The sequence below is a fragment of the Oncorhynchus gorbuscha genome, linkage group LG15, assembly GCF_021184085.1.
Source record: "Oncorhynchus gorbuscha isolate QuinsamMale2020 ecotype Even-year linkage group LG15, OgorEven_v1.0, whole genome shotgun sequence".
NCBI lineage: Eukaryota > Metazoa > Chordata > Actinopteri > Salmoniformes > Salmonidae > Oncorhynchus > Oncorhynchus gorbuscha.
This window is the reverse complement of record NC_060187.1, coordinates 63,770,282-63,797,966: the sequence shown is the minus strand read 5'-3', so window position 1 is coordinate 63,797,966 and position 27,685 is coordinate 63,770,282. Positions and strand designations below refer to the sequence as shown.

At 40.0% G+C, this 27,685-nt stretch overlaps 1 protein-coding gene across 1 annotated transcript; it reads right to left on the bottom strand.

Annotated features, from left to right (window-relative positions):
• Nucleotides 1–9,557: 9,557 nt before the first annotated feature.
• Nucleotides 9,558–27,610, bottom strand: LOC123997722 (protein rapunzel-like). The gene is made up of 3 exons (XM_046302219.1): nucleotides 27,477–27,610; nucleotides 13,173–13,262; nucleotides 9,558–11,251 (listed from the first exon to the last, which is right to left on the bottom strand). Exon 3 carries the CDS (start codon nucleotides 11,199–11,201, stop codon nucleotides 10,026–10,028), a length of 1,176 nt encoding a protein of 391 aa, XP_046158175.1. The 5' UTR covers nucleotides 11,202–11,251; nucleotides 13,173–13,262; nucleotides 27,477–27,610; the 3' UTR covers nucleotides 9,558–10,025.
• Between the last annotated feature and the right edge of the window lie 75 nt (nucleotides 27,611–27,685).

Genomic DNA, 27,685 nt, shown 5'->3' with positions numbered 1-27,685 from the left:
GAAAAAGGGGTACATTTAAAAAAACAAAAAAATTACAAAAACATCAATGCTACTGTCCAGCATTGTTGAATTCAAGAGACTATTTGTACTCATGCTTAATCATGGATTTTTTTTTATAGAAAATAAACTTATTATAGGTATGTGATTTTCTATGAGTTTTTATTTCTATTCATTTTTTATTTTAATTAGAAATTCACTTTAGTTTCAGTTAGTTTTCAGACTTTGATTTACTAGTTTTTATTTAGTTTGAGGTTTATAAAACAATTTCTATTTTGTTTTTATATGATTTATTTTCAGTTTTAGTGTTAGGGACAGAAGGTAGCGTGGGAGGCTAGGAGCGTGGGAGGCTGCCTCACCGTTCCAAAGCTATTGCTAGCTCTGGTTGATGTTGGTCATTGATATTCTCTTGCCTGTGTTGTAGGCCTATAGTTTGTGTTTTTGGGGATGTCACTTCTTGCCACTGGAGGTCAGTAATACATAAGGTGAGTAATACATAGGTTTGATTATATTTACATTATAAAAAATCTTAATATGACGTGGATTTAAAATGACAATCGTCTGTGTCCCACTCAGATTCAGACATTTCTGCCTCGCTGTTCAAACTATTGCTAGCTCTGGTTGATGTTGTTCATGGATATTGTCTTGCCTGTTCTGTAATAGCTTAATAGAATTGACTATGTCCGCCCCGTTGTCAGTTACTACGAGTAGGATTTTCTCTTCTGCTATGTCCCTTATGTCCAATGTGGTGCTGCTTATGTCCAACTGGTGCTGCTTCTAATTTAAAAAAAAAACTCATTTGAATTTGGTTGCCATGTTTTTGCTCTTTTCATGCAAACCGTTAAAGTTGGTTGTCCTAGCGATGCCGTTGACGTGCAGCTACTAATAGCTGGTGTCGATCTCACCTTGTCTTATCCTGACATTTATTTTATGATTCCTTGTGGGTGCTGTGCAGATTAACTTAGAGGTTGGTTAGATTTTCCCATTTATCTCTGTTCCACACATGCTGCTGACACTACAACACATTTGCTTTTGTTTTTTCCAGCAATGTACTCAAAACAATCCCATACAGGGCTTTACCTTTTGCTGCCACCATTGTTCACACTCACGGTCAGCGATCACCCTCTGATTTATTCCCTGTTAGCTAGATAGCTAGTGATAGTGATGCACAAGCTAGGCCTATTTGAAACATCGCCATCTACTGGCAGCATTTATCCGCCAGATTAAGAAGCTTGAAAACCCCATCAGAAAAAATGACTTAAAACCCCCATTTGAGAAGGAAAAAAACTACAACTAAACATAATTTATGATGGTTTGTCTTTCATTCTTGTTAGTTTTGCAGTCAAAGATAATAGTTTCAGTACAGTTTTAGTTTTTCAAATGTTTTTCCTGATTATTTTATTTCAGTTTACTAAATAGTTTTTCCAATTGTTGTTTTTATTTTAGTTTCAGGTTTCTTTTACTATAATAACCTTGCTTCACAGATTTTGCTAATATTATACATAGGAAGTAAAACATATTTGATGTGAGTTAGTTATTACACTATGGATATAATCGTTTATATAACATAATAACAGTTTATGATACATTTGTTTCTTAGTTATTCTAGGAAGATGTGAACTAGCTAGCTGGTGTGCTAGTAGTAGCCATTGTGCAATAACTTCACATCCCCTGAGACCTGAAGTGGTGTTGCTTCCAGTCTACCACAACCATGGGTTTGGATGGCTAGTGACATTAGGAACACCTTCCTAATATTGAGTTGCACCCACTTTGTCCCTCAGAACAGCCTACATTCGTCGGGGCATGGACTACAAGGTGTAAAAAGTGTTCCACGGGGATGCTGGTCCATGTTGACTCCAATGCTTCCCACATTTGTGTCAAGTTGGCTGGATGTCCTTTGGCTGGTGGACCATTCTTGATACACACGGGAAAATGTTATGTGTGAAAAACCCAACAGGGTTGCAGTTCTTTAACACTCAAACCGGGGCGCCTGGCACCTACTACCATACCCTGCTCAAAGGCACTTAAATCTTTCATCTTGCCCATTCACCCTCTGAATGGCACACGTAAACAATCCATGTCTCAATTGTCTCAAGGATGAAAAATCCTTCTTTAACCTGTCTCCTCCTCGTCTACACTGACGGAAGTGGATTGAACAGGCGACATCGATAAGGGATCATAGCTTTCACCTGGAGACACCTGGTCATTCTATGTAATGGAAAGAGATAAGGTTCCTAATGTTTTGTGCACTCAGTGTATATTTGAGAGTACAACGTGGAGTGTGAGTTTGCATCCCAGGTCGGCCAAACAGAAACAAACTCTAATACAGTTTCCTAAATATACGGTTGAAGTCGGAGGTTTACATACACTTAGGTTGGAGTCATTAAAACTCGTTTTTCAACGACTCCACAAATTTCTTGTTAACGAACTATAGTTTTGGCAAGTTGGTTAGGACATCTACTTTGTGCATGACACGAGTAATTTTTCCAATAATTGTTTACAGACAGATTATTTCACTAATAATTCACTGTATCACAATTCCAGTGGGTCAGAAGTTCACATAGACTAAGTTGACTGTGCCTTTAAACAGCTTGGAAATTTCCAGAAACTTATGTAATGGCTTTAGAAGATTCTGATAGGATAATTTGAGTCAATTGGAGGTGTTCCTGTGGATGTATTTCAAGGCATACTTTCAAACTCAGTGCCTCTTTGCTTGACATCATGGGAAAATCTAAAGAAATCAGCCAAGACCTCAGAAAAATAATTGTAGACCTCCACAAGTCTGGTTCATCCTTGGGAGCAATTTCCAAACGCCTGAAGGTTTCATGTTCATCTGTACAAACAATAGTACGCAAGTATAAACACCATGCGACCACGCAGCCGTCATACCGCTCAGGAAAGAGACATGCTCTGTCTCCTAGTGATTAACGTACTTTGGTGCGAAAAGTGCAAATGAATCCCAGAACAACAGCAAAGGACCTTGTGAAGATGCCGGAGGAAACAGGTACAAAAGTATCTATATCCACAGTAAAATGAATCCTATATTGACATAACCTGAAAAGCCGCTCAGCAAGTAAGAAGCCACTGCTCCAAAACCGCTATACAAAAGCTAGACTACGGTTTGCAACTGCACATGGGGACAAAGATTGTACTTTTTGGAGAAATGTCCTCTGGTCTGATGAAACAGAAATAGAGCTGTTTGGCCATAATGACCATCATTATGTTTGGAGGAAAAAGGGGGATGCTTGCAAGCCGAAGAATACCATCCCAACCGTGAAGCACGGGCGTGGCAGCATCATGTGTGCGTGCTTTGCTGCAGGAGGGACTGGTGCAGTTGACAAAATAGATGGCATCATGAGGTAGGAAAATTATGTGGATATATTGGAGCAACATCTCAAGACATCAGTCAAGAAGTAAAAAACTTGGTCGCAAATGACAATGATCCCTAGCATACTTCCAAAGTTGTGGCAAAATGGCTTAAGGACAACAAAGTCAAGGTATTGGAGTGGCCATCACAAAGCTCTGACCTCAATCCTATAGCAAATTTGTGGTCAGAACTGAAAAAGCGTGTGCGAGTAAGGAGGCCTACAAACCTGACTCAGTTGCACCAGCTCTGTCAGAAGGAAGGAGCCAAAATTCACCCAACTTATTGTGGGAAGCTTGAGGAAGGCTACGCGACACATTTGACCCAAGTTAAACAATTTAAAGGCAATGCTACCAAATACTAATTGAGTGTATGTAAACTTCTGACCCACTAGGAATGTGATGAAAGAAATGTAAGCTGAAATAAATCATTCTTTCTACTAATACTCTGACATTTCACATTCTTAAAATATAGTGGTGATCCTAACTGACCTAAAACAGGGAATTTTTACCGGATTAAATGTCAGGAATTGTGAAAAACTGAGTTTAAATGTATTTGGCTAAGGTGTATGTAAACTTCCCGACTTCAACTGTATAGTCTAGTAGAACACATACTTAATATCAACAAAACAGAAACATATCCATCAGACAATTTATTAACTGTAAGTATTTTTGACCCTGCTCTTTGCAAAGAGGGGATGTGAAAGTTCTGTCACATGGCCACATAATTACAGAGCATGTTGGGTGTTTTCAAACTATAATACCATAGCCAAAGCTTCTGTCCCTCAGATAGCTCTACTATGTGACTCCGATTGGTTTGCTATAATGTCATTGAATATATACAATACCGTTCAAAAGTTTTGGGTCACATAGAAATGTCCTTGTTTTTGAAAGAAAAGCTATTTTTTGTCCATTGAAATAACATCAAATTGATCAGAAATACAGTGTAGACTGTGTTAATGTTGTAAATGACTATTGTAGCTTGAAACGGCAGATTATTTATGGAATATCTACATGGGCGAACAGAGGCCCATTATCAGCAACCATCACTCCTGTGTTGCAATGGCACCTTGTGTTAGCTAATCCAAGTCTATCATTTTTAAGGGCTAATTGATCATTAGAAAACCCTTTTGCAATTATGTTAGCACAGCTGAAAACTGTTGTTCTGATTAAAGAAGCAATAAAACTGGCCTTCTTTAGACTAGTTGTGGATCTGGAGCATCAGCATTTGTGGGTGCGATTACAGGCTCAAAATGGCCAAAAACAAATAACTTTCTTCTGAAATTTGTCAAGTCTATTCTTGTTCTGAGAAATTAAGGCTATTCCAAGAAATTGCCAAGAAACTGAGTCTCAATGTCAACAGTGAAGAGGAGTTTCCGGGATTTGGTATTTGATTAGCATCCCCATTAGCTGTTGCAAAATCAGCAGCTACTCTTCCTGGGGATGCTGGCCAAAGACTGGCAAATAAAAAGAAAAGATTAAGATGGTCAAAAGAACACAAACACTGGACAGAGGAAGATTGGAAAAAAGTGTTATGGATAGACAAATCTACGTTTGAGGTGTTCAGATCACAAAGAACAACATTCGTGAGATGCAGAAAAAAATGAAAATATGCTGGAGGAATGCTTGATGCCATCTGTCAACATGGTGGAGGCAATGTGATGGTCTGGGGATGCTTTGGTGGTGGGAGATTTGAACAGGGTAAAAGGGATCTTGAAGAAGGAAGGCTATCACACCATTTTGCAACGCCATGTCATACCCTGTGGACGGTGTATAATTGGAGCCAATTTCCTCCTACAACAGGACAATGACCCAAAGCACAGCTCCAAACTATGCAAGAACTATTTATGGATGAATCAGTCAGCTGATGGAGTGGCCAGCACAGTCACCGGATCTCAACCCTATTGAGCTGTTGTGGGAGCAGCATGACCGTATGGTACGCAAGAAGTGCTCATCAAGCCAATCCAACTTGTGGGAGGTGCTTCAGGAAGCATGGGGTGAAATCTCTTCAGATTACCTCAAAAAATTGACAACTAGAATGCCAAAGGTCTGCAAGACTGTAATTGCTGTAACTTGATGATTCTTTGACGAAAGCAAAGTTTGAAGGACACAATTTTTATTTAAATTGTTATTTATAACCTTGTCAACATCTTGACTATATTTCCTATTAATTTTGCAACTAATTTCATGTATGTTTTAATGGAAAACAAGGACATTTCTGCAGATTTAGGCAATTCTCCAGTGCAGTATCAGCCCTTTCCTCAAACATATTATACTGTGGTGACCAAAGGCAAACAGCAAACCAAATAAATCAAGATAAAATAAATTAACATAGTAATATCCATGTTTGTTTTTATTTGATACAGTAATTGTGTGATACAAGTAAGGCATATTGATAGAGATACTAGAATAAAATAATAATTTCTTTGAGGTGACGTATTGCTATCATAAACTGGTTACCAACATAATTAGATCAGTAAAAATAAAATGCTTTGTCATACCTGTGGTATACTGTCTGATATACCAAGCTGTCAGCCAATCAGCATTCAGCGCTCAAACCAGCCAGTTTATAACGTTGAATATGGAGTCCTTGTGCCTCCCGGGTGGCGCAGTGGTTAAGGGCGCTGTACTGCTGTGCCATCAGCGACTCTGGGTTCCTCCCGGCCGCGACCAAGCCCTAACGACGATAGGCCAATTGGGCGTCGCCCCACGGACCTCCCGGCCGCGACCGGGAGGTCCGTGGGGCGACGCACAATTGGCCTATCGTTAGGGCTTGGTCGGTAGGGATGTCCTTGTCTCATCGCGCACCAGTGACTCCTGTGGCGGGACGGGCGCAGTGCGCGCTAGCCAAGGTTGCCAGGTACACGGTGTTTCCTCCGGCACATTGGTGGAGCTGGCTTCCTGGTTGGATGTGCGTTGTGTTAAGAAGCAGTGCGGCTGGTTGGGTTGTGTATCGGAGGACGCATGACTTTCAACCTTTGTCTCTCCCGAGCCTGTATGGGAGTTGTAGCGATGAGACAAGATAGTAGCTACTACAACAATTGGATACCGTGAAAAAGGGGTAAATTTTTTTTATTTATTTTTAAATAATATGGAGTCCTTATTACTTAGTTTAAGGGGGTGCCTTGACTTGTGTTCTTTTCATCCCCTTTAAAAAGGATGAAATGATTGGCAATGGCTAGTTTGTAATATGCAGGCCATAGACATCAAACCACCACTTCATAATTATTGATTGCATTTACAGTACTAGTCAAAAGTATGGACACACCCACTCATCCAAGGGTTTTTCTTTATTTTTACTATTTTCTACATTGTAGAATAATAGTGATGACATCAAAACTATGAAATAACACATTTGGAATAATGTAGTAACCAAAAAAAGTGTTATAAAAATGTATATATAGTTTATATTTGAGATTCTTCAAAGTAGCCACCCTTTGCCTTGATGACAGCTTCGCACACTCTTGTCATTCTCTCAACCAGGTTCATGAGGTAGTCACCTGGGATGCATTTAAATTAACAGGTGTGCCTTGTTAAAAGGTCATTTGTGGAATTTCTTTGCTTCTTAATGCGTTTGAGCCAATCAGTTGTGTTGTGACAAGGTAAGGGTGGTATACAGAAGCCCTATTTGGTAAAAGACCAAGTGCATTATGGCAAGAACAGCTCAAATAAGCAAAGAGAAACGGCAGTTAATCATTACTTTAAGACATGGTCAATCAAACCAGATAATTTCAAGAACTTTGTAAGTTTCAAGTGCAGACGCAAAAACCATCAAGCACTACAGTGTGATGAAGCTGGCTGTCATGACAACCACCACTGGAAAGGAAGACCCAGAGTTACCTCTGCTGCAGAGGATAAGTGCAAAGCTGTCACCAAGGCAAAGGGTGGCTACTTTGAAGAATCTCAAATATAAACTATATTTGGATTTGTTTAACACTTTTTTGGTTACTACATGATTCCATGTGTTATTTCATAGTTGTGATATCTTCATGATTATTCTACTATGTAGAAAATATTTACAAAATAAAGAAAAACCCTTGAATGAGTAGGTGTTCTAAAAGTAGGTGTTCTAAAACTTTTGACTGGTAGTGTATATAGCGCCTATCCAGATGTCATCTACCACATGTTTTGTAAAAGATAATATATAAAACAAGCAACATTTCTCAGAAAATAAAGGTGCAAAATAGAATGAATGCATGGAAAGTGGAATGGGTTAAACATTATGATACTAAATGTAAGCAGTTCATAGGGTTGTGGAACTATGGACTGAGTCGAGATGACCTGTGATACCACCATTTCTGTTGCACATCACAACAGGTAAAGATGTGACGAGCAGATCTATGCTAGGCATTCATGAGTAAACAAGCATATCTTCCTCCACCTTCACAGCAATAATATGTCTTAGCATGCCTGTGTAGTGGGTTGGTTGATCAAATCACATGGAATGGGAGCAGGTTCAGTGAAGCAGTATGTGTCAAAATAACAGAGACGGGAATGATAAAATGTCAGTTGAGTTGTCGTCATATCACTGGAGGTTGGTGGCACCTTAATTGGGGAGGAAGGGGCTCGTGGGATTGGCTAGAAAGGAATGAGTAGAATAGTGTCAAATACATCAAACACATAGTTGGACGCCATTCCCTTTGCACCGTTACAGCCCTTATTATGAGCCGTCCTCCCCTCAGCAGCCTCCACTGTGCCATATGAATGTAAATTGCAGCAGTTGAAATTGAATCTGCAAGTGAAAGTTCACTCTAAGGTGCTGTTTTATACAGTTGAAGTTGGAAGTTTACATACACCTTAGCCAAATACATTTAAACTCAGTGTTTCACAATTACTGACATTTAATCCTAGTAAATAATCCCTGTTTTAGGTCAGTTAGGATCACCACTTTAATTTAAGAATGTGAAATGTCCAAATAATAGTAGAGAATGATTTATTTCAGCTTTCATCACATTCCTAGTGGGCCAGAAGTTTACATACACTCAATTAGTATTTGGTAGCATTGCCTTTAAATTGTTTAACTTGGGTCAAACATTTTGGGTAGCCTTCCACAAGCTTCCCACAATAAATTGGGTGAATTTTGGCCCATTCCTCCTGACAGAGCTGGTGTAACTTAGTCAGGTTTGTAGGCCTCCTTGCTCGCACACGCTTTTTTTCAGTTCTGACCACAAATTTTCTATGGGATTGATGTCAGGGCTTTGTGATGGCCACTCCAAAACCTTGACTTTGTTGTCCTTAAGCCATTTTGCCACAACTTTAGAAGTATGCTTGGGGTCATTGTCCATTTGGAAGACCCATTTGCAACCAAGCTTTAACTTCCTGACTGATGTCTTGAGATGTTGCTTCAATATATTCACATGGTTTTCCTACATCATCATGCCATCTATTTTGTGAAGTGCACCAGTCCCTCCTTCAGCAAAGCACCCCCACAACATGATGCTACTTCCCCTGTTTGTTTAATCAGACCAGAGGACATTTTTCCAAAAAGTACAATATTTTTCTCCATGTGCAGTTGCAAACCATGGTCTGGCTTTTTTATGGCAGTTTTGGAGCAGTGGCTTCTTCCTTACTGAGCGGCCTTTCAGTTTATGTCGATACAGGACTCATTTTACTGTGGATATAGATACTTTTGTACCCGTTTCCTCCAGCATCTTCACAAGGTTATTTTACTGTGCTGTTGTTCTGGGATTTATTTGCACTTTTCGCACCAAAGTCTGTTAATCTCTAGGAGACAGAAAGTGTCTCCTTCCTGAGCGGTGTGACAGCTGCGTGGTCCCAAGGTGGTTATACTTGCGTACTATTGTTTTTACAGAAGAATGTGGTACCTTCAGGCATTTGGAAATTGCTCCTAAGGATGAACCAGACTTGTGGAGGTCTACAATTGTTTTATGAGGGCTGATTTTAGATTTTCCCATGATGTCAGGCAAAGAGACACTGAGTTTGAGGGTAGGCCTTGAAATAAATCCACAGGCACACCTCCAATGGACTCAAATTATGTCAATTAGCCTATCAGAAGCCATGGCATAATTTCCTGGGATTTTCTAAGCTGTTTAAAGGCACAGTCAACTTAGTCTATGTAAACTTCTGACTCACTGGAATTGTGATACAGTGAATTATGTGAAAGTGAAATAATCTGTGTGTAAACAATTGTTGGAAAAATGACTTGTGTCATGAACGAAGTAGATATCCTATCTGAGTCGTTGAAAAACTAGTTTTAATGACTCCAACCTAAGTATATGTAAACTTCCGACTTCAACTGCATATAAAGAGGGAAAATGCAGTTGTAGTTATGTAAAATGTTGAGGGATTTCTTACAGACAATACAAACATCAGGCTTTTATATTTACACACTTCCTAAAAACTCTATGATTTGATCAATTTAGAATATGTATCAAGACCCAAAGTTCAATTTACATTATCAGAGGCAACACAGAGTTTACATTACAAAGAATAGATTAACAGGTAAAACAGTCTTTGGTAAGTATCATGCTTTATAATAAGTGTTAGCCAGTGTTCCTCCTCATTACTATAGTTGAGGATCAGAACTCAACTGAGAAAGAGAGAAAGTACTTGGGAATGTCAGTCTTAGTGCAAAGACCAAATTGGAATTAATATAATCTTGGTATCTATGGTTATTTATGATTATTTTTTAAAGTGAGAAAACGTCAATTGCAGTGAACGCAAACATAGAAGTTCTTGTGCTCCTCCCAGTAGTGTAACTCTTCGGCAAAGCTCCAGACACAGGCCAGGTCTTTGCAAGTCTTGACCGTGTGGACTGCACATGCACCTGGCAACTGCTCAAACAGGAGCTCAGCTGTACCCACTACGGTGAGTTTCTTCTGACCCTGGATCAGCTGCTGGATGTGGGCCTTGTTCAGAGGCTCGGGTGAAGCACTGTAGGACACCATGATGTTCAGCTTCTCGTCTGTCGCTGGCACCTGAAAGCGATTTTTTCCTGTGGGGCACTGGATGTTATTTTTGTTTGAGAACAGGCCCGAAGGGGAGCTGAATATACGGACAGACCAGCACACCCAGTCATACTTTTTTTTAAGCTTCTCCAAAATGGCGTCAGCCAGCTGCTGGTTGCTCAGGTCAGAATGGTCCCTAACCAACCTCCGGGAATCCAGTTCAGCCTGCTTGGAGAAGCTGGTGATGCAGTCCTCGATGACAGCATTCATTTTCACCTGTACCTCCTTCATCTTTTCACCCCAGTCTTGAAGAAGCTTCTCTTCGTCACCACAGTCCTTTAGTGCGGTATAACCCATCAGAGCGATGAGGCCTATGCAAAAGAGGTTCTTCAACCTGGCACAGAAGTCTTCCATGGCTCGTCGACTTTTCTCCTCATAGTTAAGAGTAATCTCCAACACTGACTCTCCAGAGAAGTTGTCTCCCGTCACGGCACTGTAGAGGGTATGTAGGTTTTTGTCGCAACCTGTTTTGACGAAATGCTCCATGAAAAGCTTCTTTTTAACCTCACGAAACTTGGGTTTGGCATTGAGGATGTCCATGTACTTGCGGAACTGGTTAGATATGTTCTCCTCTACAGAAAAGTAGGCAGCGTCTGCGCCGCTCTTCTTGATTTCCTCGTTAATTCGCTGCATCTCCTCTGAAATCACCTCCAGGTGTTCACGAACCTTCTGGAACTGCTCCTTCATGAACATAGCTTCCTTACTCTCCACATTGTCCAGGGCCAATTTCACGATGGGAGCAGCGATGGCGAAAATAGGGAAGAGGTCACCTGCAATACTGGCCACCACCTCAGCTCCCTGTTCAAACACTTCCATTACAGTCTCTACCATGTTCTTCTTCTCTGATACAATCTTCTGTAGCTGGCTGGCCATCTTTGCTGGTATTGTTATTATTCAGTGCACAATAAATACCAGTATAACATCTGAAAAAAGAGCATAAGGGCATGGTCAAAGGGATGTTCGGAACTGTTATACATCTTTTTACCCCTTTTTCTCCCCTAATTTCGTGATATCCAATTGGTAGTTACAGTCTTGTCCCATCGCTGCAACTCCCATACGGACTCGGGAGAGGCAAAGGCCAGGAGCCATGCGTCCTCCGAAACTCAACCCCGCCAAGCCGCACTGCTTCTTGACACAATGCTTGTTTAACCTGTTAAGCCTACCCCTGTTTACTGCCCCTTCTGGAGGAATTGGGTACCCATATAAAACAGGATAAATTTTTGTCAAAAGTTGCTAATATATGCATATAAAAAATATTATCGAATAGAAAACACTCTAAAGCTTCTAAAACCTTTTAAATTTTGTCTCTATGTAAAGCAGAAGTCTCAGGGCATGCATTCTCCCAAAGTATCTCTTGTCATGGAAAAAGTTGGCCCAACTTTGACGTCATCATATACGCACCTCCCAAACAACTACCACTCTGGGAACAGTCTGTACGTGTTCAGCGCGAAGCCTGCTTTCAATGGGGCTTCTCATTGTGAGAATTGCGCGCTCACGAGACGTTGAGCGTGCCGAAAGGTCTCGGTCACGCGAAAAAAAAGTGTACGATTATGCGCGCTCTGCTCCGGTGAAGTCTTTTCTTCAGGATCGATTAAAAGATGTGTGTGTTTCGCTTCGTCCTCACAATTGCTGTACACCTTTATAACATGTTAAAGCTTAATTATGAACATAGTTTGACAAGTTTACTCGACATATAATATATATTTTCGATGTTTTGGTGCGCATCCACTTTAATTTTGCCTACATTTCGACCGAAATGTGGCTATTTTGAGAACCGAAAGACGCAGACTTGAAAACTAAACGCTGTTTTGGTAAGTATAATCCCTTCCAGGTCTTTTGATGGAAGAACAGCAAAGGTAAGGGAATATTTATGTGTTCATTTTGGGTTTCTGTCGACTCCAAGATAGAGGAGGCATAATGATACCTTTGGAGCGCCGACTCCTAGTATAGCCTAGTGAACGCAACCTGTAACGTTAAAAATAAATGTAACACAGCGATTGCATTTAGAAGAAGTGTATCTTCCTATACATATGTAAAACATGCATATTTAGTCAAAGTTTATGATGTGTATTCCTTGTTAGCTGATGTTATCTGCCGGAGCTATTTCATTTCTCCTGACATTTTAGTAGCATTTTTTGAACGATGCGTCATTGTAAACAGAGATTTATGGATATATATTGCAGATTATTGAAAAAAAATGAATGTACTGTGTAACATGTTATATTACTGTCATCTGATGAAGATTTCAAAAGGTTAGTGAAATGATTTTTTTTTTTATCCTGCGTTTGTTGATTGCATATTTTTTCCTACTTGGCTATGCTAATGAGCTATGTCTGCGGTGGTGGTTTGACATAAATATGTGCTATGTTTTCGCCGTAAAATATTTTAGAAATCTGACTTGTTGCCTGGATTCACAACGAGTGTAGCTTTAATTCAATACCCTGCATGTGTATTTTAATGAAGGTTTTAGTTTTAACTAATACTATTAGCATTTAGTGTAGCGCATTTGCATTTCCAGAGCTCTAGATGGGACGCCTGCGTGCCAGGTAGGAGCAAGAGGTTAAACAGGAAGCCAACTGCACCAATGTGTCGGAGGAAACATTGTACACCTGGCGACTGTGTCAGCTTGCATTGCGCCCGGCCCGCCACAGGAGTTGTTAGAGCGCGATGGGACACAGACAATCCCTCCCATAACCCAGACAACACTGGGCCAATTGTTCAAGGCCTTAGTTAAAATGAAGGAAAAGTTCAACAGCAATACCAAAGTCTTAAAAGCTAGGCCCATATAGTTGATTACCTCCCTCCCTCCCTCCCTCCGTACAGTATATTATTTTCTGAACTTACGTAGAGCTGTTCCGCTATTGTTGGACTGTAGCTTGCTTCCCTGCTCAAACTCTCAACTAGAGTGGATCTCTGCTGGCCTCACAGTGAGAACTGATAAAGAAAGAGAGAGGGATCAGTGTACATTTCAGTAACCAAGCCTGCTGGGATTACAGCTGGACACACCCAGTGAGCAATAAGGCAACAATGCAAAGAGAATTCACCAGTGAGGGATGACACATAGGGGTAGATACTCTATGGAGTTTCAAATGTGTATTTCAAGGTAGTGTTTGAATGGTTTTATGTTATAGAAATGTTTTAAGTATTTACCATTTATTGTCTGCATTATACACTCAATTAAAGTGTGTTGTATAACACATCAACAAAGTGCCAAATGGGGAAAAAACAACCAACTAATGAAGCTCTGATTTACAGTATGAAGCATGCACAGCAAGCAGAAAGCCAATTAGTAACTTCAAACACTATGATGTACTAGAGTAGACTGTGACTGAAGGGGTGGTGCTAAGTGCATTGTAACAGTGTACATTTGAGGAAATCACATACAGTATCTACCATTGGAATAACATAATACAAGCAGGAAATAATACTAATTTCAGCCTGGAGGCCATTTTAGATTTAATACTATCATTATATGTGTTACAGAAAAAGTTAAAGAACATTTATTATACAGTATAACGTATACACTGCTGCTGAAATAAATCAAGGTGAATTGTATTTGACAATTGGCATGAAATTACTTCCAGGTCAAAGTACAATGTTATAAGTTCAGAGTTTATTAATAAAAACCTAATCCATTCTCCTTTGGCCCTTCAACTACCACCACCATCCCCACCACGCTCACTCAGCCAGTCCAACCAATGCCACAGAGGGTGTGGGAGTGATAAACTGTCTGTTGGAGATTAAACTTGCTGAGCAGGAGTGCATTTTCCACAGTAATGCCAGTAACCACAGCAACAAGACAATGGAAACTATTCTGTCAGCGTCTCAGTCTGCCTTTGTCTGCTGCTGAGGTCTGTCCCAAGTGGGTTCACTGCATAAGATCAGTGAAGATGTCACCCTCTTCTCAACCTGATCTATTCACCTACAGCTGTCAGGGGAGGCACAGTCTTTTTGCCCATAGAAAACAGAGACTACTGAGAGAGAATTGTCTAAGAAAATCCAAGAACTCTAGAACAATCTCAATACAGCCACTAGGCTACCTGGGGCGGCAGGTAGCCGCTGGGGCGGCAGGTAGCCAAGCTGTTAGAGTGTTGGTCCAGTAACCCAAAGGTTGCTAGATCGAATCACCGAGCTGACAAGGTAAAACATATGTCGAACTGCCGCTGAACAAGGCAGTTAACCCACTGTTCCTAGGCTGTCATTGTAAATAAGAATTTGTTCTTAACTGACTTGCCTAGTTAATTAAAAAAATAAGAGATTTTAACTCTATTAAATCATCATCAATGATTCAAAGCTGACAACGCCTTGGATGTGAGACACACGCATTTGACCATTTTCTCATGCCACACCTCATATGGCAGACATTAGATGAATGTAAAATGTTACTAATATAAAATAAAAAATAAAACAGCCTCAGCAACATTTATATTAATAGTTGAATGGATGTTTTGTGCAAAAGGTCCCTTCAGTCGAATAGAGCAGCTCATAGACTTTCCAAGACGGTCCGTGCTATTCGGGCTCCTTGGGATGTCCACACCTCTATCAAGTATAAATGTACATTAGTTAAGTTTAGTGTTAGTTTAGGGTAAGGACGTCCCAAGGAATCTGGATTGCAGTGACCGTTCATAAAGTGAGAGACTGGCGCGGTATTTGAGAGCTTGGCGGTGACACAGACATAAAATGTTTTTTTGGTTTTGTTTTACAAGCGGCAGAAATTATTTGTGTGTCTGTCTAACTTGCACCGTTATGCATTTATTAGGAGACTAGATACACTGCTGCTGCTATATTGAACCCCCCTCCATTTGTTTTGTACAATGCTGCTATTCGCTGTTTTGTACAATGCATAGTCACTTCACCCCTACCTACATGTACAAATGACCTCAACTAACCTGTACCCCCACACATTGACTCAGTACCGGTACCCCCTGTATATAGTCTGGTTATTATGTTATTGTGTTACTTTTATATTATTTGTTATTTTATGTTTTACTTTAGTTTGTTTGGTAAATATTTTCATAAACTCTTCTTGAACTGCACTGTAGGTTAAGGGCTTGTAAGTAAGCATTTCAAGGTAAGGTCTACACTTGTTGTATTCGGCGCATGTGACAAAGTTTGATTTGAAATAGCTAATCCTGGCTACCAATGTTCTAGCATTAATTTATTGAGGCAAGCAGATCAGAGATGTCAAGGTGATACTCAAGCATATGCCACGTGGTCATATTTTTGATGTTTTATTTTGTTATTTTGCCTCCCAGGTATTTGCATTTAATGTATGTATATAATTACTGCTGCTAGGGGAGCTGTGACGTCAATGAAGTGAGTTAGTGAGATATTTAACATTTCTTCTTCATTATGGAGAATGACTAGTTCTGAAAATGAAAGTTTTTCCGTCTCATCATTTTACCCTATTAATTCAGGTATGTAATGTGCAAAAATGCAATATGACTCAACATTTTGAGGTAACATGGTTAACTACATAGTCCATGCGTTTGGTGATATTTGAAGGCAGGTTTTGGTGATGTTTGAAGGCAGAAAAACTGGTTGGTATTTTCCCCATTGTAATTAAGTTAATGGAGTTAGGAAAGGTTGCTAATGGTTTACATGAATGAGAAGGGATTAACATGGCGTCCAAAGTACAGAACGTTTTTGTTCAACGTTTTAGATACAATTTGTTTTATTTTCTATGAACAAAGGCTCCGTTTACTTTAGGTAATATACGTAAATATGTGATGGCATGATAAAATGTGTTAGTGTTAATATTTGTACGAAAATAGCATTTAACAGTTCGCTAGCTTGATGCTAACCAAATTTTGCTTGGCTAAGCGCTATAGTAGTTAGCTCTAGCCTAGTTGGTTTCAGTCAATGTCAGTTTAATGTAATGGTTGTAGTGTGATTGTGTAATTAAGTTGTTAAATTCCTGCATAAAATGGGTATTATGCCACCTCCTGGTGGATTAGTGTGTTTACATTGTCTAATACACTCAGTGATAAAGGTATGGGATTCTGGGTAATCCACAGCAGATCTATGGAGAATTGCTGTGGATGAGTTGAAAATTGATTGGTCCCGGGATAGAAATGTGTAAAATTGACATTACATCATAAAATCCACCTTTTACATCATACATGAGCAATTTATGTTATTAGTAACTAATGCTTTTGGTTGGCGTCAAATAAGCCAATCTTTATATGTTATTTGCCGAATCTCAGTTTGCCATGTGGGTTTTATGCTAGCTAACGTTCCCTCTTTGAAGTTGGTAGCTAACTTGAACTTGAATGCATCTTCTTTAGGAGTGCTATTTATATCCGGTCACTACTCATCATTCATCCATACTGTGTGTGTCCCCCCCCCATGACTGAAGGTAATTTGACAAATGTATGAAGTACATGTTTTATACATTTATGAGCACCAGCTAGCAGCGTAATAGCCTGGTTTTGTTAGCTTAGGAAAATGTGGTACACAATACAATTGTATATAACATTATTGCATATACTGTAGTATATTGACTTAGTGTTTTTCTTTTGCTGTTTTCGTATAACGTACTTTGAGGTCACTGATACTCCACCTGATGTGGAAGTTGTCGAACCAGATCAGAACGCCTTCAAAGACCACCTTCAGGCACGGACTGAGGTTTTTGACCAGGTAAAAATTAGTGTCCGCTGTTAATTTATTTTCTGGACTTCCAAGAGATATATAAGAGATGTATTTGTGATAATATGAAATATAATTGCATTTATTTCTATTCTCAATCAAGGTGAGACTGAACCTGGACAGGGCACATGAGAAGGAAAGCCACCTGAGAAGAATCAAGGGGACCAAGTGCTTCGACATCTGGGTGAATGACTTGGGTTGGAAGAAGGACGAAAGGAAGGCGAGACCTGGGAAAGCTTGGTGCTTTTTCGCTCCTAGCTGGGGTCAACATCCGTTAAGGTGAATATAAAAAATCTCAGATGATAACTATATGCATTTGCCGCTTCGTGGTGGGCGGCATCACCATGCTGTCAGCAGTACCAACACTGGCCCAGTGGTTTCTCCAAATAGTCAATCTCAAGGTTAACCACTGGGTCACGTTAAGTAACCTCCACTTCCACGTAGGTACTGTTAAGGTGTATGACTCCAGTGGTCATGACCCCACGCTGGGACCATCCCTTATAACCCCACTGACATCAAATATTAGACAGGTATCATTTATTTTCTGTCTGCCATTAACATTATTGCATGTCTCATCAAACATTTAAATTAAATCATTCAATAACTGTATTTTTACATACCTGACATTCATTTAACCTGTGTGTTTGCTTGTTTACGTCTGTCTCCTAACCTGTTCCCTTTACTCTGCTCCTGTTCTCCAGGATCTACGGATTCTGACTAACACCCAGACATGGATCCACCTGATGTTCTCCATTATCAACCACCCTCCAACTTTTCATTACATGAAAAATGTAAAGATGAAATTCAAAGACAACTCAGTAATGAACGTTTCTATAGAAAACTGAGTGTTGATCCCACACAGGTGTTCCAAAAGGATATTTGCTCTAATCTGGAGCCCTATTAAACCACCTCTCAAAACCTGAATATGAATATCTTTGCTGCAAATGTGCCATACGTTCATGCCTGTACATTTTACCGAAATTACACAAACCTAAAACACAACAAGGCAATTATCCAGGCAGACCAGTGGTTGCAGGAATAGGCTCAATGCTAGAGCCATTGTCGAACTTTGTAGACTCTTTTATTAAAACTCATGTGCAAGCATTGCCATCATATGTAAAAGACTCTATAGACTTCATAAACAAGATCTCACCAATAACGGGTTTAAAAGAAGACTGTATTCTGGTCACATTAGATGTTGAGAGTCTATATACCAGCATTCCCCATGTGGGGGGGCTGGCAGCACTAGCACACTATTTGGGAAACAGAGATACTAATGAATATCCACCAACAAACTTCATTCTAGAGCTGGCAGAATGTTTTGAAGTATAACTATTTTAGGTTTGATGATGAATACTACCTCCAAACAAGTGGAACATCGATGGGCTCCACATTCGCTCCGAGCTATGCAAACCTTTATGTGGGTCTTTTTGAAGAACGTTTTGCTAATCATGAAAACGAGAATCCATTTTTGAATAAAGTCCTGAAGTGGTATCGATATATTGACGACATTTTTTGCATATGGGAAGGAACTGAACAAGAGCTGTCAGATTTTATGGCACTACTCAATGACATTGACCCCAATTTCAAATTCACTATTGAATGTGACACTCGTGACAACGTGTTCATTACCTCGATATGTGGATTGAGAAATCAAATGGAACCCTGTTTACAACTCTGTATAGAAAAGAAACTGACAGAAATACTCTATTACAGTTGGGACAGCTTCCATCCTGAGCCATTAAAAAGAGGACTTCCAAGAAGCCAGTTTTTCAGACTGCGCTGTTATATGCCACTCCACAGAGGACTATCTAGAAAAAGCAGAGGAGATGCGCATTAGGTTTCTAAGAAGAGGCTATTCGCCACAATGTGTGGATGAAGCTCTTAATTTGGCATTGGGAAAAACACAAGATGAACTGTTACAACAAAGACCCGCTAAAGCTAAAGAACACTCCGTAATGTTCACAACCACATATACTTTGAATTTGCGAAAAGTGGGAGGTGTGGTCAAGAAACACTGGCATATTTTATCATCGGACCCAGCTTTGCCGGCTGAATTTAAAAATCCACCACTTATTGTGTATAGGAGAGGTCGCAATTTAAGGGCTAAATTGGTTCATGCCAACTGCCAGCCACAAAAGAAAATCAGCCAGGCTCTTTTACGCTCTCTACCAAATGGTAGCTATAAATGCAGAGGATGCGCACAGTGCAACAATATGATGAAGTGTGAATATTTCTGCCACCCACACACAGGAAAACGGTTCCAAATAAATGACATCATTACGTGTTCTACCACCCAAGTTATTTACATTATTAAATGTCCATGTGGGCTCTGCTATGTCGGTAAAACCTCCCGCTCCCTCAAACAGAGAATTAGTGAACATAAAAGTTCAATCAGGAGAAACGACAGGGATTATCCAGTCGCAGTACATTTTAATGACCTAAAGCATGACATTTCTACCTTTAGATTTTGTGGCATAGAGAAAGTTAAGATATCAGACAGGGGAGGCGATATTAATAACACACTGAGCAAAAGAGAATGTTTTTGGATTTTCACCCTCCAGACATTATTTCCTAAAGGACTTAATGATGAAATGTCTATGTATGTTATGTTGTGAATTTGAACATGAATTATGTGCCTATTTAAGATTACTCTGATGTTTTTCGTATGATGTACCCAATGATTAATGAAAATTTGCTATGTCCTCATTGTGGTTTTATGGATGTGTTTAAAGCATCTTATTTATAAACTTTTGTAGTGTTTGTGAAATGCATATTGTTATATTTGGTAGGACTTACTTGTTTTTCCGTTGCCTCCAACGCCTTTCCATGCGTGGAATGGATGTGGGTGGGGCTAGGTCTACATAAGGGTGCTGATTTTTTTTAAATCACAAAAGCTGTGACGAAGGCAGTGAGGCCGACATGTAAGCTTATTAAATATCAGTGATACTATCAAGAGCTATATACACTGCTCAAAAAAATAAAGGGAACACTAAAATAACACATCCTAGATCTGAATGAATTAAATATTCTTATTAAATACTTTTTTCTTTACATAGTTGAATGTGCTGACAACAGAATCACACAAACATTATCAATGGAAATCAAATTTATCAACCCATGGAGGTCTGGATTTGGAGTGACACTCAAAATTAAAGTGGAAAACCACACTACAGGCTGATCCAACTTTGATGTAATGTCCTTAAAACAAGTCCAAATGAGGCTCAGTAGTGTGTGTGGCCTCCATGTGCCGTATGACCTCCCTACAACGCCTGGGCATGCTCCTGATGAGGTGGCGGGTGGTCTCCTGAGGGATCTCCTCCCAGACCTGGACTAAAGCATCCGCCAACTCCTGGACAGTCTGTGGTGCAACGTGGCGTTGGTGGATGGAGCGAGACATGATGTCCCAGATGTGCTCAATTTGATTCAGGTCTGGGGAACGGGCGGGCCAGTCCATAGCATCAATGCCTTCCTCTTGCAGGAACTGCTGACACACTCCAGCCACATGATGTCTAGCATTGTCTTGCATTAGGAGGAACCCAGGGCCAACCGCACCAGCATATGGTCTCACAAGGGGTCTGAGGATCTCATCTCGGTACCTAATGGCAGTCAGGCTACCTCTGGCGAGCACATGGAGGGCTGTGCGGCCCCCAAAGAAATGCCACCCCACACCATGACTGACCCACCGCCAAACCGGTCATGCTGGAGGATGTTGCAGGCAGCAGAACGTTCTCCACGGCGTCTCCAGACTCTGTCACATGCTCAGTGTGAACTTGCTTTCATCTGTGAAGATTACAGGGCGTCAGTGGCGAATTTGCAAATCTTGGTGTTCTCTGGCAAATGCCAAACGTCCTGCACGGTGTTGGGCTGTAAGCATAACCCCCACCTGTGGACGTTGGGCCCTCATACCACCCTCATGGAGTCTGTTTCTGACCGTTTGAGCAGACACATGCACATTTGTGGCCTGCTGGAGGTCATTTTGCAGGGCTCTGGCAGTGCTCCTCCTGCTCCTCCTTGCACAAAGGTCGGAGGTAGCGGTCCTGCTGCTGGGTTGTTGCCCTCCTACGGCCTCCTCCACGTCTCCTGATGTCCTGGCCTGTCTCCTGGTAGCGCCTCCATGCTCTGGACACTACGCTGACAGACACAGCAAACCTTCTTGCCACAGCTCGCATTGATGTGCCTTCCTGGATGAGCTGCACTACCTGAGCCACTTGTGTGGGTTGTAGACTCCGTCTCATGCTACCACTAGAATGAAATCACCGCCAGCATTCAAAAGTGACCAAAACATCAGCCAGGAAGCATAGGAACTGAGAAGTGGTCTGTGGTCACCACCTGCAGAACCACTCCTTTATCGGGGGTGTCTTGTGAATTGCCTATAATTTCCACCTGTTGTCTATTCCATTTGCACAACAGCATGTGAAATGTATTGTCAATCAGTGTTGCTTCCTAAGTGGACAGTTTGATTTCACAGAAGTGTGATTGACTTGGAGTTACATTGTGTTGTTTAAGTGTTCCCTTTATTTTTTTGAGCAGTGTATTTAAATCTAAAATATTGCTAGAATGGTTTTCACAACAGCTTCATAACGTGTTCGGTACTGTAAATTGTAAAATTGTAACGTATCTCTTGATGGTATTTGTTAGTTCAACATTATTAATTGTATCTTAAGACATACAATATATATATATATTCAACCACAAGGGTACACTAATGAGCTATGATTTTTTTTCATAATTGAGGACTGAAATTATTTGAGTGTAGATGACTTGCCTACTTAAATAAAGGGAAAAAAAAAAATTGGGATCCTAGTCAGGATTTTGTTTGTCAATTCAGCAAAACTGTAGACAATTCTGGGCTAAATCAATGACAAACAGCCTAAATGTTCAGGCTTCATCATGATCTGTGATCAAAACAGGCTGGGGTGTTTTCGGTTCCGTTTCATCTAAGGATATGCATAAGAACGCAACTGCACTGAAATGAATAGCCTGATTCAATGGGATTCTCCTGAATAATTCATGCTTTTATCTGTTAAGCTGTTTGGTCAATGTATAGACCCATACCGATTCTAACATTTTGGTATTTTGCATTAGGCATAGCACTACATTGCAGAGCATTTAATAAACCAACCACATTGTCCTGGGATGTTTAGGCTGCGCAAGACCTTCGATAGCCTAGTAGACTGCGGAAATAATTGTGGAGTTTATCATTGTTATAGCCTAGATCGCTTTATAAAATCTGATCCGTTGCTTTTCCTATGGCTAAGCAAACAAGTGGCAGCATATGCTTTTTGCACGTCTATAACAAGGCCGATATCCACACATACCCCCTCAAATCGAACCCTGCTTTTAATCATAAGACATCTCAACAGAAATGTATAGACGAAGGATTGCATGGTGACAGTGATTGTGTCTGTTATTCCGGTAAACTGGGAAGTGGGGGGGAAACAAGGTCAAATCATGACATCAGTGATTTTCAGGTCAGAGAAAGATGCCAGAGATTCCGAGTTGGATGACTGTTCAAAACAAAACAAAAATCCTAGTCATCTTGGTTTTTTTTCCAGAGTTCCCAGTTGTCTTGAATGCACTGAAGTCGGAAGTTGTTTTCAATGCACCACTAGAGACCTAGGCTACCTCCAACAAAGATAATTAAAGGGGATATCTAGTTAGTTGTACAACTGAATTCATTCAACTGAAATGTGTCTTCCGCATTTAACCCAACCCCACTGAATCAGAGAGGTGCGGGAGGCTGCCTTAATCGAAATACGCGTATTCAGTCACACGGGGAACAGTGGGTTAACTGCCTTGCTCGGGCAAAACGACAAAAAAGTTAATCTTGTCAGCCTTGGTATTCAATCCAGCAACCTTTAGGTTACTGGCACAACACTTTAACCACTAGGCTACTAAGAAGCCCTTGATTTCGTATGGATGCAAGAAATAGGAATATCTACACAGTAATGGTGGCTGTGATATCAACTAGCCTTGTAATTTTTGCATTGAGGTGATAGGCCTATTTTAGCTAAATCGACAAATGAAATTGATGAACCAAACAGACACTTAAACTAACACATAACACGTAACAAATGTAGACGTTTTTAAGGCGTTCATGGTATGCTCATTCTTAATAAAAGTACACGCAAACTGACACGTGACATGACGTGAACACTATGTATGTGTACATGTCCTGTGACATGAATGTGTTAGAAACAAACTTGTCTCCATTGACAGTCCATATTAATTCATGGTGTTATTTTACAGCATGGCGCTAGGAAGACATTAGCTGACTTGGTGAGAGGTATTATTAGCTTCATTACACTTAATTCTGGCATGAATCACCCCCCATATAGGTATGTTTTGCATCGGCTCAAAGTTGATTGCATTCGATAAGAGAACGGGCTGCCTCCAGGGAGTGAGCCAGGTGCCCTGTTCAAAGCCCATGGTTAAGTTGGCTCAAAGCAAAAGTGACATAATTATGCACGTGTAGGAATTAGTAGGATTGTGTGTTTACCCATGCAAAAGTGATTTACTTTTGATAAAAACGCGTTATCTGCCTCCCCAATGAAAAATAGTTTGAATTTTCTAACATGGATTTTATGGAAAATAGATGTATGTTTCTGGAAGATGCACCATGCTGCCTTGTTGACAAAATGACCGAGTGGCACATATTACTGTTCTATTTGAGAATAGCGCTCTTCCCTTCCTGCTTTCGGCCATTGACGTGATGGACCTTTGCCCGGTGCCCCGCGGCTCAGCATAATCGAATCCGCCCATTGTCTTGCCACAGCACTGTGAACTGCGGCACATTGAAGCATATGATTGGTCTAGTTATATAAGGGATCAAGGGGATTGGATGCGGGCTTTAAAGAAATTCCCCTCAAGATTAGAGCAGAGTTGAATGGGGAGAGAGAGCGTTCTCCGCAGAGTTTGTAAAAGTGTACAAAGAGCGGCATGATAGCTCTGGTTTATGTACAATGTCAACAAAATGATGTTGTTATTATTCCCGTCCCTATAAGCGGGAAATAGTAATGCCGTCTTTCTTTTTTTCGGCACCAACTCCCCCATAGTTGGTCGGACAAAGCCCATGGGAAAGATTAATGGCGTTTTTGTAGGGTTTTGGGATAAATGCCGAAAATAAGGTCTTTGGTAAACAAAGACTTACGAGCTCTAATATGTTTTGTTCTATGAAATAACATTCATCAGCCAACATCACTTTTTGTGATTTAAAAAAAATACTTTTGGATTAATTCATAAAGGTCATGTTAACTGACTGTTATTATCTCATAGAATAAAATGTATAAGATCTCATAAGCCTGTGTTAACCTCAGACCTTATTTTGGGGGTTTATTCCAAAACTCTTTCACCATATTTTTTTTCCAATAGGGATGGCTGAACGAAACAGAGGTAACTCATTTCTGGGTTTTAGGTCTACAAGTTGCCGAGCTCTATTGCAGAATGCAGCCTTTTGACAGCACGTACTAAAGTCAATTTAATCCACACTTGTATTAGTCCACTTGTTTTAGCAGGGAGGTTTGGTAGGGTGACATGATTTGTAACTATGAAAATAATTTTGTCAAACAGATTGTGAACTCATAAATATACAAATGATTTGGTAAGGGAGGGTGTAGGGGCAGATTTATGTAATCTTGTCTTCAGGAGATTGTATTATCTATTCACTTTATTTAGTCTGGTCAGTGGAACAATTCTCATTCTTCATAATGGGGTAAAATATAGGGTAATTAGTGTGCTTGTCAGCATGAACACTGTTTTCCCCCATAGTTATTTTATTATTCCACTTCTTCCAATTTTGCCAGTGTAATCACACATATGAAATCTGATATGCCTATTTGTGTTTTTGAAAATGAATTATATGAGACTATGTATTTTTGCAGCCATTCATGGACAGTTTGGAATAAGTTTGGAATAAGTCACACGGGCCTCAAATAGAATTTCATTTTAGTATTGTGCACATATTTTGTCTAGGTAGAGTAAGACGATGGCAAGAATCTTCAACTAGTAGACATAAACCACCCAAATATTGACATTCATTAGATTTTTCTTGAAGGTTGGGTGATTGAGAAATTAATTGTTATAACAACAACAACAGCCTACCCTCCTGGAAAGCAAGCAGCATTTTCTTCCAGCCCTAATTACAAAATACAAAATGTTTGTGTCCTTAACTTGAAAGCAGTCTATGGACAAGTACAGTTGAAGTCGGAAGTTTACATAAACCTTAGACAAATACATTTAAACTCGGTTTTTCACAATTCCTGACATTTAATCCAAGTAAAAATTCCCTGTTTTAGGTCAGTTAGGATCACCACTATATTTTAAGAATGCGAAATGTCAGAATAATAGTAGAGAGAATGATTTATTTCAGCTTTCATTTCTTTCATCACCTTCCCAGTGGGTCAGAAGTTACATACACTCAATTAGTATTTGGTAGCATTGCCTTTAAATTGTTTAACTTGGGCCGAACGTTTTGGGTAGCCGTCCACAAAACTATAGTTGGTCAACAAGAAACTTGTGGAGTGGTTGAAAAAAAGAGTTTTAATTACTCCAACCTAAGTGTACGTAAACTTCCGACTTGAACTGTAGACTGCAATCTATGATTTGGTTACCCACTGCCATCAACCATTAATAGAAGTATTTCTTGTGCAGAGCCTTTGAAAAGTGATAACACTCATCGGCACGTGTCACATACAACTTTCCACCTGAGAACAGGGATCAATCCCCGCTTCCAACCTTCCCACTGTTTCTCCCATCTCATTTCATTACTGTCTGAATAAAGTGTCAAACCAACTAAATATCGTTACAATTTCAGCCCCCAAAAGTGTTATTTTGAGTGTTCATTTCATGTTCAAAGCATCCTGACCTGTGGTTTTAATTTTGCACTCTGGTCATAGGCCTAAGGACCCACAGACCCCTCAGCTAAGGGTTGTGCCAGGGGGAAATTAAATTTGCATTGCAAATCTCACTCCACGCTTTCTTCAAAAGTTGACAGCCCTGTCAAATGTAATTGATTAGAATTTATAATCCAGCAGATGGCCGGATACTATTAGATCAGCAGCTATCATAAAAATGATGGTGCAAATGGCTTTGAAAAAGACACAGCTCTCATTGATAGAACATCTGCATTAGAAGCCTGTTCAATGATGGATGGAAGTGAAATGGCATGCATTAGGATAGAAAAACATCCATCTCATTTGATTTAGCCACCCACGCTGCCACGCTAAAAAAATACGAGACATTTCAGCTCTCTACTAAAACCCTAACTCCCAGGGGTTGTCTCGTGGTCTGAGTGTATGTGAAGTATCTCTACCGCACGAAAGCAGACAAATTATCCAGGGTAAAGTGATGGTGATTGTACATTTTCAGATGTGAAAGAATTAGGCCAACACACAGGTTGAATCAAAGTTGTTTCCACGTCATTTCAATGAAAATACGCTGAATTTACATCCGTGCCCAGTGGGTACAGAGTCAAAAGGGCTATATCTGTAGCTCTACAAGGGAGGCATATCTCAGGCCAAACAATTCACCAAATAACAAGCAGGCCAGTCAACCTTAAAATGTACATTAACTGATGTCCACTGAAGAGCCTACTGTTAGGCCTACTGAAGTAATAATGTCAACATCATAACTTATCCATTTGTATATCAATATCTGGCCATCAAGATAGATATTTGGTAGTTTCTTCTTTTCATGGTTTGAGTCCTAAATTAAATAAAAATTATTTCAAGCTGCAAGAATAAATGGCAACATTTTAGTGGCCCAAACGAGCAGTAAGCTACAGTATCTATGTAGATTAAGGACTAGTTGAGGGAGGTGGTCAAATCATCCTGTGAAGTTTGCCCACATAAACACTGACCGGCCATGACTGGCTGCATTTAACAAATGGACATAGATCTTTGCAAGCTGAGAAGTGCAATCATATTACAGTTGTTGTTGTTAAAAGCTGTTCATGTGGCCTCTTAACGGGAAATGTATCGATTAGCTCGTTCAACAAGGGCTCTAATTGCTTTATTTCAGTATCTTGTTTAACTCCCTATACAGCCAGCATACCTCGTGGATTAATATGATAAGGCCTTGCAACAATACGTCAATTGATTAAATTCAGCTCTGTTGCCACTGCAGTACTTTAATCATGACAATATATAATTATGACCACGAGAATCACTTCCTGGAAAAAGCCAGCACATTATGTCACATATTCTAGGCTACCAACGCCCATCTACTGTATTGACAGAAGTTCACATTGTGTTTTTGCGCAATTTACAGTAAAAAATTGGATATTATTTAAATGCGCACATGACATTATAAAGTAATGTATTCAAAGATGTCGTCAGATCTCAAAATGTCATAGCCAAGTTTACCAGACGACTCGTTAAAGAATTGCTTAACTAATGAAAACAGATGCGAAAACTTTTGGAAAACATCCCAATAACTGTATAAGCCTATTGAAGAAACATTGAAATGTTCATATGCAATAATGTTTGTCTAAAAACTCACCTTTTCATTCGCTGTAGTTTGAGGAAGAAAAGCAAATAATTTGTATGATCTGTTTTTCTCTTCCTATTGGTTATATGGTCATATTACAGTTAAAGTGACACACCCATAGAGAGAGAGCTAAACTTGGGTGGTGGTTAAACAAGTTGTTGAACAAATGTCAGCATATTTTCCTGGTCAACATGGAAACTATACTAACTTACACTCCTTTG